Raw genomic sequence first — 17906 nt, 5'->3', positions numbered from 1 at the left:
TCATCGGACTAGACGCAACACAAATGTATTGTGTTGTGCCTACGTGTCGCTCCCCCCGCAGCCCCTCACCCCTAAACCAACACAGCCTCTCGCATCAAAACACTACGGGGGGTTTGTGTTCCAGTGCGCTCAGTGTGACCGGTCACTAAAAGCACGGGGTGGTGAGCTGCCATCACTGTGGTGGCAGCCAGACTGGAGGAGGAGGAGATGTTTGGGTTGGTCATTGCCAGAACTCAACAACAGATGATGATGATGATGATGATGGCCTGTGTGAATGTGCTGATTGTCTTAAAACACCAGTGTGAAATGATGTGGGGAGAAATAACCTTTAACACAGCTCTTCTCTCTGACATCCAGCGTGACTGTCAGTGTGGTTTAAACAGGCGTTAAAGTAATCCAGGACCTGTCACCCCCTGTCTGCTGCCACATCACCTTCGTCTCTTCATCCTCTTCCCCCTCGGTAATCTGTCAGTGACAGTCAATTAAGTCACATTTTCTCATTAGAGACACGTGAACCACATTAAAAGCCGAGATGCAGCAGAAATGTGGCGTGAACGGTGATGTGTCATCAGAACGAGTCCTGTGGCAGGAACACAGCTCTGTCTGTCCTCAGTGTTTCACGGTGTGAGAATAAAGCTTGTTAGCATTCATGTGTCGCCTTGCTGATCTCTCACACAGCAACATGCTCCATTATTGAGCAGCTGTAAATGCTTTGAAGTAACGCTGTTTGGGGAGTTTTTGTTCCAGAGTCGGAGCAGGAACGAGGCTTTGAAAGGCAGAAATCTCAGCAGCTGGCCCGGTAATTGTTGTTGTATTGATCAACATCCTTTTTTCCTGATATTTCTCTTCAAGCAGTTGCACTTTGTTTATTTTAATGGATGGTTAAAAGGATTGTGCGAACAGATAAGACTCGCGGTCGATAGAGCCGAGCTGTGGCAGTCGACACCTGCAGCCCGCTCGGCTCCGTCACTGAAAAACAAGGTCAAGGTGACGGGGAATCTAATTGACGCTCAGCTCGACCTCCCGATTCCCCCGAGATGTTATACAGCAGCACCGCTCCGCCACACGGTCACACCTCAGCCTCCGACATGCATCTGATTAGCATCTGACCGCGTGGGCAAAGCTGCAGCTTCATCTAATGCATTTAATAATGAGAATATATCCTGAGTAATTTAATTAATGTGTTAGTGTGAGTCTGCACACAGATTCTATTCAGACAGTTTCACAGCAGCAGGTCTGTCACTGTTAAAGGCCACTTTATTTCAGTCATAATGAGAAGCAGTTTAGAAATGTCCCACATTCAACATGAGGCATTTGTTTGTTTTAAACACACTCGTCACAGCAGAACATATGGCTGAGAAATGTGAGATTTACATGGTGAGTTGGTTACAGATCCCCAGGGAAACAAGGAAACATATACCAGAAATTAGCTCATCATAAATAATCATCAACAGGCTTTATTAGACGTCTGTACGGGAAAATTACAGGAGTAGAGTTTAGTATTTACACAGTAATGTAAAGAAAAGCAGCAGATCCTCACATTTAATAAAAATGAGCCAGAAAAAACTTTGTTTTTCTTGGTAAACAGCTCAGATGATTAAAAAATGTCAACTTAATGTTTAATTAACCAAGATATTTTATCGACAATTAAGCCCTTTACCTCGTACGACACATCGTGGATGAACTGGAACATAGACTGTGACCTGATCTCTTCACCTAACGGCAGCGTTTAATCTCACTAATGCTCTGGTGTCTGACTGTTAGGAGCAAAGGGAGTTCAGGTGTCTGTATACTTTTGGCCATGTGTGCAGGTCTGCTGTTGCAGGAAGAGTTGAAACCGAGAGTTTCTTCTCTTGGATGGATCCTGTCTGAGCCAAAATGTGAAACTCCTCTTCAGTCTGTCACTTTCTTTACTGTAGTTTGGCAGATGAGAATCAAGACTTCAGCCTTCATGTTAGAATAAGCTTTAAATCCTGGATCACTCACATAATAAATAAACACAGAGGTGAATGAACTCATGTAGATAAATTCACTGAAGGTGATGTTTTTCCTTTTTACAGCGAGACTGACCGCAGAGACGTCTGAGCGCATGAAGAGGACCCTGGTCCTCACCTAGACCCCTCCCACGACCCCCCCTCCCCACTGCCTGGACATGGTGAGCCTCCTGTGCCAGTCGGCTGCTGGTAATGCACTCATAAGTAAAGTCATGAGTTGTGAATAAGAGCAAACGTTGAATATGACCCTAAGAAAAGGTAAAACCTGAAAGTAAACTGAATATGTCGTCTTCTCAGCGATGCTGTGTTCCTGCATGTTGAACGTTTTCCTTCCCTCTTTGTTCTGATCAGGCTGCACAAACTGTAGACATGGTTTGTTTTTCTTTGGTCGCAGAAATGTCACTTTTGTACGAGCGCCCGTGACTGAGGCAGCAGGATAATACACAGCGTGAAGCACCTCAGCACAGAAAAGTGTAAACACAGGAAGAAGATCCGTGTTCTGTACTGGTGAAACAGCACAGATGGCGTTTACTCATAACTGGGGATGATCTGGGTACGGACCAAACCAAACTGCCAACAGAACGTCGTTTGTAGCAGCTGACAGATGTTGTCACGAGACAGCTCGTTGCTAGTCCAGGTCAGACCGTGATCTAGATCCTGCAAGACCTAAATGTTTCAACTGTTGACACGTGCTCTGCCACATCCCAGCATGCAAAGCACACCTTGCTACAGGAGCCACTTAGCTGGTCAGATGATGTCAGCATTAAAATGGTTGTTGTAACTGTCACAACTATACCTGTAACTCAGAAGTGTAAAATATTGAGAATTAAATGCAGTTGCAGCTGCCCCCGTGCTGCACACAGAGAATCTATGAACAGATGGTTCTTCATTCAATTACAATAGTAGAAAATTAAAAAGGGAAACTAGATTTATTAGATACTTACAAAGAGATACAGCAGTACCTTTATACATACATGTGTTTACATATACTTATGTGTAACATGCAGTATCTGTGTACTCTGAGAGTTGTAGTGCAAAAAAACTAGTGTAGTCGGGGAATGAGGTCAGTACAAAGCTCAGAGATGCAGTGTGCAGACAGGAACATGTGTGTCACGTAGTGCTGAGGTTTGAGAGCAGAACATGCTCTGGACTCTCACGGCCTGAAGAGAGAAGCTGCTCTGCAGGATGCAGCAGTGTTCTGGGTCACACACAGGGCGTGACCCTGGGGATCCAGGTCCCGGCCTCTGCACCATGCCAGTTGCAGGATGTTCACGTTATATTCTCATTATGACAAATAAGTACTAAGTACTTCTTCAGCAGTAAGGACTTCTCCTGGGTGAAAATCTGGTTGCTCTGGGGAAAACAGGGTAAAGTGTATGAAGACTTTTAAACAAAGACACTGTGTAGTTGTCAGTTCCTCAGTCATCCTGGTCTCACCTACTCCACATCCCATGTTTACACCATCTGACATTTATTTCTAGCTTTCTGAGCACATGTGGGGGAAATGAGTAATATTTATTAAAGGATCCTTTGAAGGATCCTCTGAAGTGTTTACTGCAGTATCATCAAAACACAGCAGCCATAAGAACATGAGAGATTCTTTACCTCAGTGTGAACTGAGAACTTGAATAGATTCAGTGCTTTTTACCTCGTCTTATCTGTCGGCTTCACGGATCCGCGGTGATTCAGACGCTAAACCAGGCTGGTTCCACACCATAAAAACCTGTGTCGGTCTACAGAGAAATGAAAACATTACAGCAGTTATTTCTGGTATGAGTGTCAGGTTTAAGTGAAAGACATCCACTGACAAATGCTGCAATGCAATTAATTAAAGCCGTGAATGTCATTATGTTGTAACTGTGGTGCGAGGCTGAACTCCCAGCTGTCTTGTAGGTAGCAAATAAAAGGACCCAGCCTGGGTTGGAGCTGGGCTGGGATCCAGGATCACTGTAGAAGCTGTGAAAGTCTCAATCTTTCATTTAGATCTTGTTAATGTTTGTGTGTATGTTTGTGTGTTATGGGTGTTGACGCTGCCCACACTTGCCGCTACACAGCCTCTAATGCCCCTGGCAGTTCAGCGAGAGATTAGCTGGTTCGTGATGAATGACCCTCACAACTCCAGCACAAGCCCCTGAGACTCGTGGCCATGAATTATTAAAGCACCATCATAAATAACTCACCATAATGAGGGGTCCTCACACGCTGCAGGCAGGGAGGGAGGGAGGGAGGGAAAAGGGAAAAGAGGGGATTGGAGTTGCAGAGGAAGGGATGATTGAAAGAGATAGCAGCTTGACCTTGGACTGAAAGCGTGGCGTAAAGCTCGCTGGCGGACCGATGCACCCAGGCTTGTAAAAGCGAGCGAGCACTGAGCTAATTTTTTCACATCAGCCCCTTTCTTGTGTCCCCTCAGAGAGACGGGCTCTATCCCTAAGTGCATGTCATAATGTAATATGTATAAAATAATGGCAGCTGTATCTGGGCCACGCACAGATTGGCAGCAGCACAGGTCCCTTTAGGTGTTGCTGTCATTCTGCAGAATCTGACGAGCTCTTAGAAAACCAGCAACCGGTGTTTGCAGCAGAAAAACACCAGGCATCGAATGAAAAGCAGTTTGTTCAAGTTAAAAAAATAAAAAATCTGTTTGGCTTTGGATGGAGTCCACTTCCTGCAGCAAGTGAGCAGATCTTTCTCTGAACAAGAAATGATGGTGCTGATTATTCTGCCTTTAGCCATAAATCCAGTTTTCTGATCAGTCAGCATTGATGAAAATTGTGTGAGCAAACTTAAAGCTGTTAAATATGTGTGAAATTTCTTTGTGTGATTGAACCTCAAGCACATGGAGAAAATTGGCACTTAAAATATGTGGATGACTGAACATTGTACCAATATGTTTCCTTGTGCTAGATCTGCAGTCACTAGACAACTTGTCAGTTATTCGCTTAGCAGAAATATTATTTGGCATCTAACTGTTTTGATGATTGGTGTTTTTATAAAAGTAAGATGGCCCTTTAGTAGTCCCACAGCGAGGAAAAATACAGGTGTATATAGAGTAACATAATGCCACAAACAAGTATGAACCAGCCAACGTCTGTACAGTCCAAGTAAAGCAGACAAATGTACCTCTGATTATTTCGCAGTTAGTCCAAAAATGACTGGTTTGGACCCAAGTGCACGTTACTATATCTCTTTTTTCACTCACGTCAGTACTTGCTCAGTGACTTTTTAAGAATCAATAACATTCCCACTGCTGACATTTATGCTGATAAACGATAATGATGAAGCAGACGGATCATCTCAAAGGTCACGAGTTGGAAAGGCCACAGGTTTGATTTCTGCAGAAGCCCATTGAAGTGCATTAGCAGATATGTTTCCCCTCTGAACGGCCTTGGTCTTCACTTTGACCCTCCACCTGCTCACTCACTCCACCTGATATGAGACTTAAATTAAAATGCACTCCCTTTCCCCTTGTCTGAACCCAGAGGTCGTTCCGGTCCTTCGCAAACGACGACCGCCATGTCATGGCCAAGCACGCCAGCATCTATCCGGCACCAGAGGAGCTGGAGGCCGTCCAGACGCTCGTGTCCACCGTGGAGGGAGCCCTGAAGAAAGTCTCCGATTGGATGGACGGCCTCAACAAATCCTCAGGGAACACTTCCGCCGGTGACGAAGCTGAGGACAACGTGGCGGAGAAAGATGCTGCTGAGACCAAGTACGTTGCATGGGCTCCTTTCAGCTTTAGTATTTGTACAGTGATGCTTCAACTCCACGGTTCTGTCCTGTTCAGAGCATAAGACAGTGAGTTTTTTTTTTTTTTCCTCTTTCAGTTTATTCTTGTTCCTTCTGCCGTTTCCTCAGCACAGTGCCAGATCGTTTCCCCCATAAACCTGCCGTAAATCTGCATCGGGAGGATACGTGTGATGATTAGATAAACAAGCTCGACAAATTTTAAGCGTTTGGCTCATGGCCTAAACATCCACGTGGTGGTTTTGTATTAACAGAGAGTGTGTTGTGCCATTATGGAGGTACAGGGCTGAGCTGGTGCTCAGTCTTCCAGACTAAAAAAGAAAAACATACTGTGTTGTTCTTATTACAGAAGTGAAGTTATTTAATATGCATAAAGTCTTTAGCCTTTGTCAATAGCTTAGGAAGAATGTATGGTTTCCCCTAAGGACAAAACCACAAGGGTGAAAGCACAGTGTGTTAATGTCATCAGTTCCTTCCCAAGTAAACCTTTAAGATTTAATATTTATTAGCTGAGAAAAATAACCTTCTAGTATTAGTCTCACAAACCTGAACAAACTGTGGGCAAACAAACTAGTCTGCACTCTGCCACCAAAGAAATTCATGGTAAAAGGTTGTTTTGTTCCACATAACACATATTAACACATGAAACACATATTCTCTCAAGCTCAAATCGTGATGTCAGTGTCCATGTTACTGTGTGTCTCAGCTGGGAGCATCATGATGTACACTTGGTAATCTGCCTCTGTCCTTGAGTGACTGCAGGATGTCTGGGTGAGGCCCAGAAATGGACTGCACCCACCGACTGCATGTGTGAACACGTCGCTAGATGACGCAGTATTTGTGTACTTGTGCTGCCTGAATGCATCTCCGTTTGCTGTATATCAAGGCCTCAGTTTACCTCTTCTGACATTCAGCCATGGAGACTGATTGATGTATTGTATGTCTGCCAATAAGCAGAATGTCTGATGTTTGAATTCATTTCGAAAGTGTTCATTACAAATCCAGTCTGTACCAGAGATCAGACAGGTTTATTTGACTGTAAACTGGCTGTTATCCATCTGCCCTCAGGCCTGACAGCACGTCGGTGCTGTGTGGGGTGACGCGTGTCGGCCTGGTGGCCAAAGGCCTGCTGATCAAAGGGGACATGGACCTGGAATTGGTGCTGATGTGCAGAGAGAAGCCCACCAAGCTGCTGCTCTACACCATCAGCGCAAACCTCCCCCTTCAGATCCAGGTACGCTCAGCCACACCTCCAGCACGGCGACGCTCAGCACTGCACAACCAGAGTGTGAGCCATGAAAGCGCAGCTGAAGAGGCAGCTGTAGGCTGGGACGCTTTGAAAAGGCGTGTTTGTCTTTGCTTCAGTGGAACCTCTGGTCCACAGAGAACAACCACGAGTTCTTTATGTGAGATAAAAGTACCAGAGTTTGTCTGGTGACATTGGAGATGATGCCCTGAAGAGAAGCGGGACATGATCATCATACTAATACTAATAATATTATATGGTGTTCGTCCATATGTATTCTGTATAAAAAAGACTAGCATTTTAAAGTACATTGTGACATTAATATTCAGTCCTAAATACTGCAGAACCCACTGTTTATCTGCATCTGTAGACTTTCACATGCAGATAGAAACACCAGAAGGTAAAAATATTAGGTAAAATTTATTTATTTGAAGGTAAAATTTATTATAAAATAATAAATTTTTTTTTTTTTTTAAAAACTTGGAACAAAGCATCCAGTCAGCTCTGAGCTGTATTTTCACGGTACCAGATGGTAGAGGAAAGACATACAGAATAAAAGCAAAAATGCACCAACACAGGTTTACACACATTCAACCAAAAGCTGTTCACAAAACAAGCAGGAGGCAGAACGGTGGGAAATGATATGGTCATACAATACGTGTAAACACATGAGCTCAAACCCTCTGAATCCAGTGACATGATGTGGCCATGTGTGAGATTCAGGGTCCAAATTTGTCATGTCAGTTTTTTTCCCCAAACAGCTTCACTATTACTCCAAAACACCTGCAGAGGTTAGAGAGAAATACAAGATCAGCATTAGATTAAAACCTTAGAAACTAAACGGTGAAAACACCAGTGCTACCACAAAACCACTGCAAATACAGTATATGATGAACATTCCTACCCATCCTAAAGACACGTGTCCTTGAAGCACAGTAGAAAACAGTTATCCAGTAATTTGGGGTGTGTTAAAACATTTATTGTATTATTGAATTATTTGTTTATTTAGATTTAAAGCAGATGATGACAGTATTTTAGCCAGGATGAGTTGAGTGGAAGGAAGTGGCCTCTGCTGCAGAAACTATACTTGATTTGTCTCTGCCAGTTTCCTATAGATGCCTAAGCCCACACTGTAGTATAATCTTCACACCCAAGTTACTGTGTGGGCTTTTAACATCCCAAAATCCTGAGCTCGGGAGTTGTAAAAATAATTTTATCAACAGCATCTGCTAGCTAACAAAGCAGCGCAGACGTACACAGAGCCTAAATGTGCTTCCTGAGCCCCCATCTCGGTTAATTACCTGCCATAGCTGCTGCGTGTGCTTCATCATCAAGGGAGGAAACCATTTGAAGCTCTCATTTCCTGGGCCAAACAGGGAGAGATTGACAGGCACAGGCTGATGGATGGGGGGTCATTTCTGGCAGAGACGAGAGACAGGGAATGCACTTGGAGACATGTCGCTGAAGGTAACGCAGACGAGATAGTTCCGAGCGGTGGGAATTGTCTGGAAGTAACAACAGGGCTGGGAACTCTGGGTGAAGTGTGGAGGAAAGCTGCATGTAAACACAGCTGTTTGTGCCTTTTGCTGCTTTGATACTGTCGACAAAATGCAGTTTTTATTGTTATTTTAGGTCAATACTGAGTCACTTTATACTCGTCACGCTGCACTTAGGGAGACCTTTGTTTTATTCAGTGATCATGTCCAAGCACGCCTCCTTTCCCTTTATTGTGATGCCTGTTAGTTGTGTTGTGCAGGAATGGTGGACTCACTAACAGTGAGAAATACTGGACAAACTGTAAGAGCACTGAAAGGCTTGTGCAGGGAAAATAATAAAAAAAGGTTGCAACAGTAAGGTCCATCAGTGAATCAGTGACCTGAAGTTCCTGAAAATGTAAATCAGCTTCATTATTTATTCATTTGATTTGCTCATACGGGGAAATGTTTACGATACATTTATTTTGGCGATCTTTAATCAGCTAAACAAGACAATGCATTTACTTTCTCTCCATGTTTTACCGTGTGCTGCTGCAGTTTTTACATGAATCTGACAGCTCAGACCTGTTGGAGATGATACAGAGCATGTGAACATTGACTCTGGTGCTTATTAATGGATGAAACATGTGACACCATGTTGCATGTCTGAAAACGGTTTAATACAGGTCTGCTTTAGATAAAGGCCTGGCACGAAGTGTGTTATTTTAAATCCATTTGATTTACCTGGTGGTATTTTAATTGTAGGCCAGTGATTCTGCACATGACCTTGTTCAGACGGCGTGTTCAACACATTTTCCAGTGTAGAACAGCAGCGCCTTGTTCTCTACAAATAGCAGGAGCACACTGCCTAGGCTGTGATATTCGATTTTTAATTAATCGTGCAGCCCTGCCTTGCAGACAATGACAGAGGACAAATACGAGGTGCGGTCGTGCGTGCCTGAGGCAGCCATCCGGGTCTGCAGCACCAAAGACCCCCAGCTCACACTGAAGATCACCCTCTCCTCCTTAGCCATGAGGGTGGAACATGGCACCACAGAAGAAGGTAATGACTCTTCCTCTAACCTGCTCACCCACTCACATTCTTCCTATGCATCCTGTTTGGGAAGATGCTTCCCCTGTTTTTATTGGCCAGCACAGAGCTGAGAGAGAGGAAAAGAACAGGGGGGGGTGACTGACAGGAATGTATGAAGGTGTAAAGATGCTATAAAACCTGAGCTTGAAACAGGACAGTCTGGGGAACACTGGGAAGGATGATACGTGAGGGCTGAGAGCTAATCAGGGGAAAAGGGATGCTATGGATCTGGGTCAAGTGTGTTGGAAATAGCAGATGTTTGGCAAAGGATGATTTCCACAGGCAATGTGTCGTGTTAGGACTGGCGAAAAAGGAGAAGTCTGTCCTCTGGTCCTGTCCTTCATCTCTGAACAGGGATTCAGTGATCGTGATTCAGGAAGGTTGTTCCTTTTGAACAGCCGCATTAAAAACAGACATCATCTTAGGCCTGACGTAGGAATAAACCTTAAAGAAAAGGCTCACACCCTGTGAAGTAATGTCTCACACCAGCAAGACACTTAATCTCCTGTGAGCAGTAGCAGTGAAAACAGGAGCCAGCATTGATGAAAACGTAACTCTGCTTTCTGTCAGGTGTCTGTATTGTAAGTCAGGTGCTGACGTTTGGCATCTGTGCTTCCACTGTGTTTGTTTTCTCCCATAAATGGGAAAAAAATTAACTATGAATGAAAGGTGACTCAGAACTGAAGAGCTGCCACTATGGAACAACGAGACCCATTGTGGTTCCTGCTCCCAGTGGGAAAGACTGAGTCGAGCCATCACTGGAGGTGGAAGCAGAGATTCTACAAACAGGAGAGAGAAGCAGCTCGAAAGAACAGCTGTTAAGTGCAGAGTCGCAACAAGGAGAAAACCATTTTTTTTCTTCTGGTTCAACATCCTGTCAGCACAAACAAGGACAGGGTTTTTTATGCCTTCCAGTGTGAAATCCCATAAAGAAGACTATTTACAGTACCTCTCCTGTTTGCACACAAGCAGAGCTGAGTATCCTGACAGGTGGAAAAATAAAAGAAATGAAGAAACCTATTCAGGTTGCAGCTTTAGGAGAATCCCCACAGGGTTTGATGAAGAACCCCCTCATTTACATGAGCTGGTGTCTGTTCTCAGCCAAAGACAAAGAAACCACAATAATAGTGATCTCCTAGTTCCATTTTCACACACATCACAGATAACACAAGTCTTATTAATATATGTGTTGGCTCTGAAACGATTAATTAATTTAATGTTAATTTCAAGTTTAGAAAATATGATCAAAGTCGATGCTGCAGAACCAGCAGAAGGTATGCTGTTTTAATCCTACATATACCCATGATGCAACTCACCTGTTGAGTCCTAGGCTGGGTTGTAAAAGGCAGGTAGTGGCCAGTGAAGCCTCCAAGTCCTAACCCGCAGCAGAGAGGAGGAGCGGTCTGGACCGGTCATGGATGCATTATGAGATCTGGATACAGCACCACCACTCAGCTGTGAAGCAGAGTCTTCCCAGTGGCCACTCATGGTACTGCAACAGATTTTCTCCATAGACCACATCGGTAACAGAGACAGCGTGAGCTGAACAGGCTAATTCTTACTCTTTGCATTAAAAATCTTTGACCATGGAAGTTTCATGTTAGTAAAACTTTCCTAGAGCCCAGAAAACTGAGTTCTGTTTTTGTGATGTCCCCCCAATGTAAAGTGCATCGACCAGTTTGGAAGAAACACTAACGCACATGTGCAGTGGGCCCCAAAACATGGAAGCAAAACATATTTTTGGCAGGTGCCAGGTGAACAGCTTTCAGCACCATGTTATAAACTGGTATCCAGCTCTAATAATACATCCTTGGGTCCAAAGACACCACAGATCTTAACTTCAGTTATAATTCTCAGCACTTTCTTTTTTCCTCCATCTCCTTCAAAGTAGTAAAAATGTTGTGCAAGACATAATAGTTGATTTCAGGTTGTAGCTGTAGGGTTTTTAATAATCTCTGCTCTGCCGATTAAAGGTGGTGACCAAAGTCAAGTCCTTAGAGTTTGTGTTATATGACGACAGACTCAGAGGTTTTAAGGGATGCAGATTTAACTGGATTTGGTGTAGAAGTCCATCGTTATCTGTGTTACGTCAGTGAACATCTCAGATCAGGAATGTGACCTGTCAGAGTCTGGTTCCCTCTGGCCCTCAGATGACCCCTGGTTTTTATCGTGTACCTCTTGTAGCTGGCCTCTGCTCACTGACTGTTGGTTTTGTTGCCATAGCTCCACAGGTCGGCTTGCTGCGTGGACTGACACATCTCTGCGGCCCCGCTGCTGACGAAGCTCCCCCCCCACCCAGCAGGAGGAAACCCCGGGTACAAGGGGCTTCCCCCCGACAACCAAATCAAACCAACCCACTCACTCTGTACCTCAGATATGCTCCTCTACCCCCTCCGCCCCCTTCCTCTGTTGACTGGACTTCTCTCTGGGTCACCATGAAATTCTGGTCCATGTCTACTAACGAGCTCACAGACTAAAAAGGACAAATCGACTACATTACCCAGCAGCCTATGTCCAGATCTGTTCTTCTATGCTGCCTTAATTACTGGGGCTGAACCCTGTCTGTTGATCAGTTTTATTGGCTCAGAATGACATCCCATAATTTCATGTTGTAAAAATGGTGTTATTTAAATTAATCTGATGTCATGGTCACTAATCAAAAGTTCCCGAAGTGGCTGATGTCAAGGAGAACTTAGTGGGGGTCGTCCTTCTCTGTATGTGGTCTTGACCTGTGAGTGATGGTTCCTTCATGGTCTGTCTCTGGGAAACAGAAACAGAACAAGTATGTTTCTTCAGTACAATAAATCCGGATATTATTGAATATTCATATATGTTACTGCACCGTCGTATCTTGACTGAATCAAGAGCCGTGTTGCTGCTGTGAACCAGATCTAATTGCGTTTGTAGTGCACACATTTCAATTAAGGAGAATCGGCTCTAAATGAAAGTTAATCAGAAAATTGATATCAAATGTCAAAGACGGGGACAGATGAACTGAGTCAGACTGTAAAGGTCAGGCAGTAAATACAAGTAAGCACGCCAATTAGTGCATGAAACTATTAAAAGGATTAGTCACCAATAATTTACAGAACGGACTGTCGATGCTGAAACAGCTCAGTGATTCCAGCTCCTCAGATGAGATAATCGCTGCTTGTTGAAAAAGACCAGAGCAGAAATGCTTAAACTTGTCGTGAGCGCATCACGTGGCAGCAGTCCATTAGTGCCGCTGATGCAAAAATATCTGTGTAACAGAGAAAAGACATCTAATGGCTTTTAGTCAAGTTTTATTGGTTCTCAGGATGTCGGCCAAATATACAGAGTGCACGTAGAAGTTTAAAAAGCCTGGTCGTCCAATTTACTTTGACAAATCATGACAGTGTCGGTGTATAAATTACCCAGAAGTCCCAGGGGCAGAACATGAAGGTCCTCAGTCTTCGGTCTTGGAGGAGGAGTGACACGGGATGAACCCTGTCTCTCTCATCAGGTCCTTCGTTTGTCTTCCACCTCTTCATCCTGTTCAGCTTTCACTACGGTGTCTACAGCAACAGACTGCTGCACCACACACGCCGCTCCTGCGCTCACAGCCCCGCTCACACCAAAAGCTTTGGAATTTCAATCCCGCACATGTTTGGAATTGGACGCTACTCTGTTACCTCCTTTCTCTGAGCAGGGGCTTGTTTTAGTGTCGGCATTACTGTCAGCCTGTTGGAAAAGAGCTGTGCTGATTGGGAGAGATCTTTGAACCGTAACGTCCACCGATATTTGCAACTTGGCAACCTGAAAAATCATTTTAACGCTTCAGGTTTCTTTGACAAAGTGTGAGCCCTCAGCACGGAGCTCTGCAGTGTGGTCTGCAGTCTGTTGCCCCCTCTTGTTCGTCTGCTTGACTGCCCCACAGTGGGCACCCCTTAGCTGCTCCTTCCAACAAACAGCCTTCACTTTCTTTCCAGGGTGGCGTTCTCACTCTCAGATGTTTATGTTGTTGTCATCTGCTGTCACTCCTCTTCTGCTGTCGTTCTCCCATGGCTCGGCCTCCAGTCATGGCAGTGACTGTGCTCCCCACAGGAACCCGGTGTGGAGAGACTGTTTCGGTCAAACATAAACATCTGACTGACCCCGCAAGAGTGAAAATACTAGCATGGCGCCCCAGAAACTGCAGAGCAAGCTGCATTTAAAGCAGATGACTTGTTTCCTCTTCAAATAGAATAGCCAATGTGTCTGCACCGCTCCCTGCCGATCTCAGGGATTCCTGAGCCAGTATTTCTGAAACTTGAAACGTGTCCTTGTCCTAAAGTGTTATTTTAATCTTTAATCTGACTTTTGGTCCTGACTCGTTGCCATGCTCTCATTTTCGTCCTGCGCCATAGTTGATAACACACTAATCTGGCGTGTTCCATCGCCTTCAGCCACTGATCTGCATCTAGAGTGAGACTCCGGCCGGGCAGCAAGACGCATGCGCTCATGTCTACTCCGGTTCCTCCTGTCAGTGTTATGAGAAATCCTGCCTTGTGCATGAGAAAGCCCCCTCTCCCAGAAAATCACGGACTCTGTCAAATTTCCCCCCAGCTCATTCAGTCAGATCAGTGGGTTTGCCTAATACTTAGCTGTCCAACCCCTGCTGCCTGTGTGTCTGTGTGTGAGTGTGTGAGCTCAGCGCGGTCACGCTCAGTGTGTCCTGTCTCATCCTGTCCCTGTCCCCAGAGGAGGGTCACCGGGACGTAAACAAGGAGAGGCCGGAGGAGGAGGACATCCTGGACAGGCAGACGTGTCGGGCTGCACTGGCTTCACTCCGCCACGCCAAGTGGTTCCAGGTGAGCACAGCTGGTCTGATCACACACTCTCCCTGAATATTCATCGCTGTCTCAGAGTGTTCTGCCAAATCTGATGATCTTAACCTTTGACACAAGTGTCTCAAAATGAACATTTTTTAATTTTTAGTTGTTTGGCTGAACAATAATAACAACTACATGTAATGACAGCGTTGTTTGATGTTACACTGAGGGAAAGATTGTGGTCTGAGCTAAGTGACTTGCAGCAGAAAACAGGGCAGGTGTAGATTGCAAATCATGTTTCTCAGACTTAATTTAAAGTTTCTGTGTCTAGTCATCCTCATGGTGATATTAGCAGCATATTGAAATTTCAGGGGTTGTAAAGTCCCATAATTCAGAGCCTGGAATGTCTCATGGGCACATATTTCTGGAGTTTGCTCAGCCAGACTCTGTCTTGTTGAAATGCTCCTCATGCAGTCAGTGAGTTTTGTCTGTCTGTCCCCTCAGGCCAGAGTCACAGATCTCAAGTCCTGCGTCATCGTCTTGAGGATCCTCAGAGACATGTGCAACAGACTGCCAGCGTGGCAGCCTCTGAAAGGATGGGTATGTGACGACCGCAGGGTAGGATAAGTCGAGATCTCACCTTCAGCAGGAGATGAGTTGATCCAGCTGTAGACTATACAAATGGTTCCACACAGTGTGATCACAGGACCAGAACCGTGACAGTACCTTATTTAGTTTCTCCTGTGTTGACTCTACCCTCTCTGTCCGCCCTCTGCAGCCTCTGGAGCTGATCTGTGAAAAGGCCATAGCCACCTGTGACCGGCTGCTGGGTCCAGGTGAGGCCCTGCGCCGCGTCCTGGAGTGCCTCGCCTCAGGGATTCTCCTGCCAGGTCAGTGATCCGCCCCTCACTGATCTCTTCCATCCTCCAGGCGCCAGATTTTCCAGGGCTGGTTTAACATTAACATCAACAGTGTCACTGCTCATTAAGACAGTGATTGGCCCGGTGACATTTAGAGGTGGCAGTATGGAACCTATACATAGACACAGAGGGGACCATGGGCAGAAATCTCTAAATGAAAATGAGGATGTGTGGTGAGAGAAGACAGGAGGAAGAAAAGAAAACACATTCAGTGTCTAAGACTAAGTCTGTTTGTGACTAGAAGACAGTAAAACACCTGAGTAGTCGCGTTTTTGCAGATGATTGGCTGACCTCAAGAATTCTGTTAAACTACAGGCAACTCAGCAAACGCTCTCAGCAGGGGGTGAGTCAGTTCATCAAAAGCTTCTGCAGTGGGAAGGAGCGCTGGGTATCGACTGTTGCGGTTGGCATGTTTTCAGCTCTGGATGGAGGTCAGGGCCGTGTTTATGGACTGACAGTAATGGGCGGTGTTCATCAAGATGGAGGGTGCACTCCATTGATCCAGGGTGTCACCGCCCAGCCTCCTGGGGGAAGGCTGTGGGCGGGTGCTGGAAAGGAAACAAGATTCAGGAGGACTGATGTGGATTCGCTCCTGATTGCGGAGTACTGGAAGATTACACGGACTGCGGCTGATGATGTAGTTTTGACCTTATCAGAGTGTAACACCCAGCTCCCACTGGTGATCCTAAAGATATAAGGGAAATGTCAGGCTAATCATTTGAAACCTGATGAGTTTGATTGTTTGTGCACTTTTCCTTCCAGCTCTTCGGAAAACAGTTTAGTTTTAGTTTCATTCAGAGAAAGTTGGGACAGTGTTTGAAAACAGTATATTATTTCTGTTATACAAACATTTATCCAGCCGCAGTCCTTTTGAAAAGTGTTTGCTGTTCAGCTCTAATCAATAGAAGAAATGATTGATTTTTTTTTTTTTTTTTTTTTTTTTAACCTCATGGAAACGTCAGCTCCCATGTTTGATCAGAGTAAAGCCTTTGTGTGATGTGATTGGGTTTCTTAAAATCACTGAAATGTTTTTGTTGAATCCTCCTGTTTTTCTCTCACTGGATTCACACTGGGTGTTCTTGGCCTGTTTTGTTTTTTCCTTTACAGGGGGTCCGGGACTTCACGACCCCTGCGAGAGGGATCCTACAGACGCCCTGTCCGACCTCAGCGCCCAGCAGGCCAACGCCATCACGCACAGCGCGCAGGTGAGTCGGTGCTGCAGTGAAACATTAAGCTGCATCGTCCTCCTGGGTGGAAATGTGGGCGGTCCTGTCTTCGGTGATCAGGTTTTATGTGTCACTTCAGGCTCAGGATCAAAATGAGCGAACGTATGTGTTGTAACGTGAAGCTGACCGCCCCCGCCCCCAAACTTTAAACTAGCCATGTGTCAAATATCCTCCAGTAAAGTTCACCCCACGATGAAGACGAGCTTAAATGAGTGAGACTTTATTCTGCTAACTTCAGGCTGGTGTGAAAGCTGTGGATCAAACTCAGCTGCAACCTGACTGTAAAAAGGAAATGAAAAGAACGATGCGTAGCAAGCATCGCGCTCGTCTCCCACGGGTGCACTTAAAGGTTTAACTATGACGGGAGCCCGTCCACATCCACGTCCTCCTGTCAGCTCCATGCCTCTGAACCTTGAAACCATCAACAGGTTGCCCCGGTTCTAACTGGTCCCAAAGGCGATGACGTCCTCCTGGAACCATCACGATCCCAGAAACCACCAAAACCGAAGCTGCTTAGCTTTTACTAAACAGCTGAAAGAAAACACAGATCCTCTGTTGAATCCCATTTAAAGAGATCTAAAGCCAAGCTGGGAATTTTTAAGTGCTTTCAGCGATCATTATCGTCTAAACCAAGTGCAGTCTAGAAGCAGAATTCCTCCCTGAAGGAGAATTAGTGTTGGAAAAGCACATTTTAAATGTAATTTTTTTTCCTGATGTGCAATTATTACGTAGCACATATGAAGCACGGTGTTTCAGACATTGTCCTTCCATCTCCGCCTCGTCCCTTCCTGTTGTTTCACTGCAGTAACGCCCTGAGCAAAGTGTAATCATTAGCGTCTGGAGCCGTGCGACTCGTCAGGCCTTGAAACATCCCACTGGAGTGCACTTCCACCCGCCCACTGCACCAAAGTCAGCATTTCTTCCAGGAAATCACACGAGTAACGCTCCCTCCTGCTTCGCTGATTGAAGGAGGGTTATTTAAAGCCAGGCCTTGGCGTCACGGTGAAGCCCCGAGCTCCCGTCAACACTATAAATAGCTGAGTGGCCGCAGACGCCCGGACTCTAACCTCAGATAAGCGGCCCCTCGGTGCTGCGGAGTCTTGACGAGCTGGCAGCCTAATTAGCCACCTAATGAGTGTGGGAACACTCTTCCCCCGTTTACGCCCACACCAGCACTACTACTACCACTCTGCTGCTACAAAGTCTGCCCCCAGGCAGTAATGTGGGTTCAGCACTGAGGAATCTGAAGACGTCCTCAGATTCATCTCTTCCTCCCTCCCTCCCTCCCTCGCTCTCCTTCTGACTCTGCCTTTGTTTGGTTCTCTGGGGTTGGATGGAAAGTGCCTGAAATGGAAGTCTGGGAATATTTTTTTCTTTTCCTGTCTTTCCTCATTCAAATGTGCCCACTGAGGCTTTATCCCTCTCCTCTATAATGC

At 45.4% G+C, this 17906-nt stretch overlaps 1 protein-coding gene across 2 annotated transcripts in view; it reads left to right on the top strand.

The window, feature by feature from the left end:
* The window catches only part of LOC113138622 (spermatid perinuclear RNA-binding protein-like), a 51342-nt gene that overhangs the window by 18660 nt on the left and 14776 nt on the right, over positions 1–17906 (top strand). For both annotated transcript variants that reach the window (XM_026321190.1, XM_026321191.2), the window contains exons 2-9: positions 2061–2155; positions 5474–5703; positions 6807–6972; positions 9378–9522; positions 14254–14363; positions 14829–14924; positions 15103–15214; positions 16352–16449. In XM_026321190.1, coding sequence (XP_026176975.1) covers positions 2153–2155; positions 5474–5703; positions 6807–6972; positions 9378–9522; positions 14254–14363; positions 14829–14924; positions 15103–15214; positions 16352–16449 — 960 coding nt within the window. In that variant the 5' untranslated portion in view covers positions 2061–2152. The remainder of the gene's footprint in view (positions 1–2060; positions 2156–5473; positions 5704–6806; positions 6973–9377; positions 9523–14253; positions 14364–14828; positions 14925–15102; positions 15215–16351; positions 16450–17906) is intronic.

Source organism: Mastacembelus armatus, chromosome 9 (genome assembly GCF_900324485.2).
Source record: "Mastacembelus armatus chromosome 9, fMasArm1.2, whole genome shotgun sequence".
NCBI classification, from domain to species: domain Eukaryota; kingdom Metazoa; phylum Chordata; class Actinopteri; order Synbranchiformes; family Mastacembelidae; genus Mastacembelus; species Mastacembelus armatus.
This window is presented reverse-complemented; position numbering and strand designations above follow the sequence as displayed.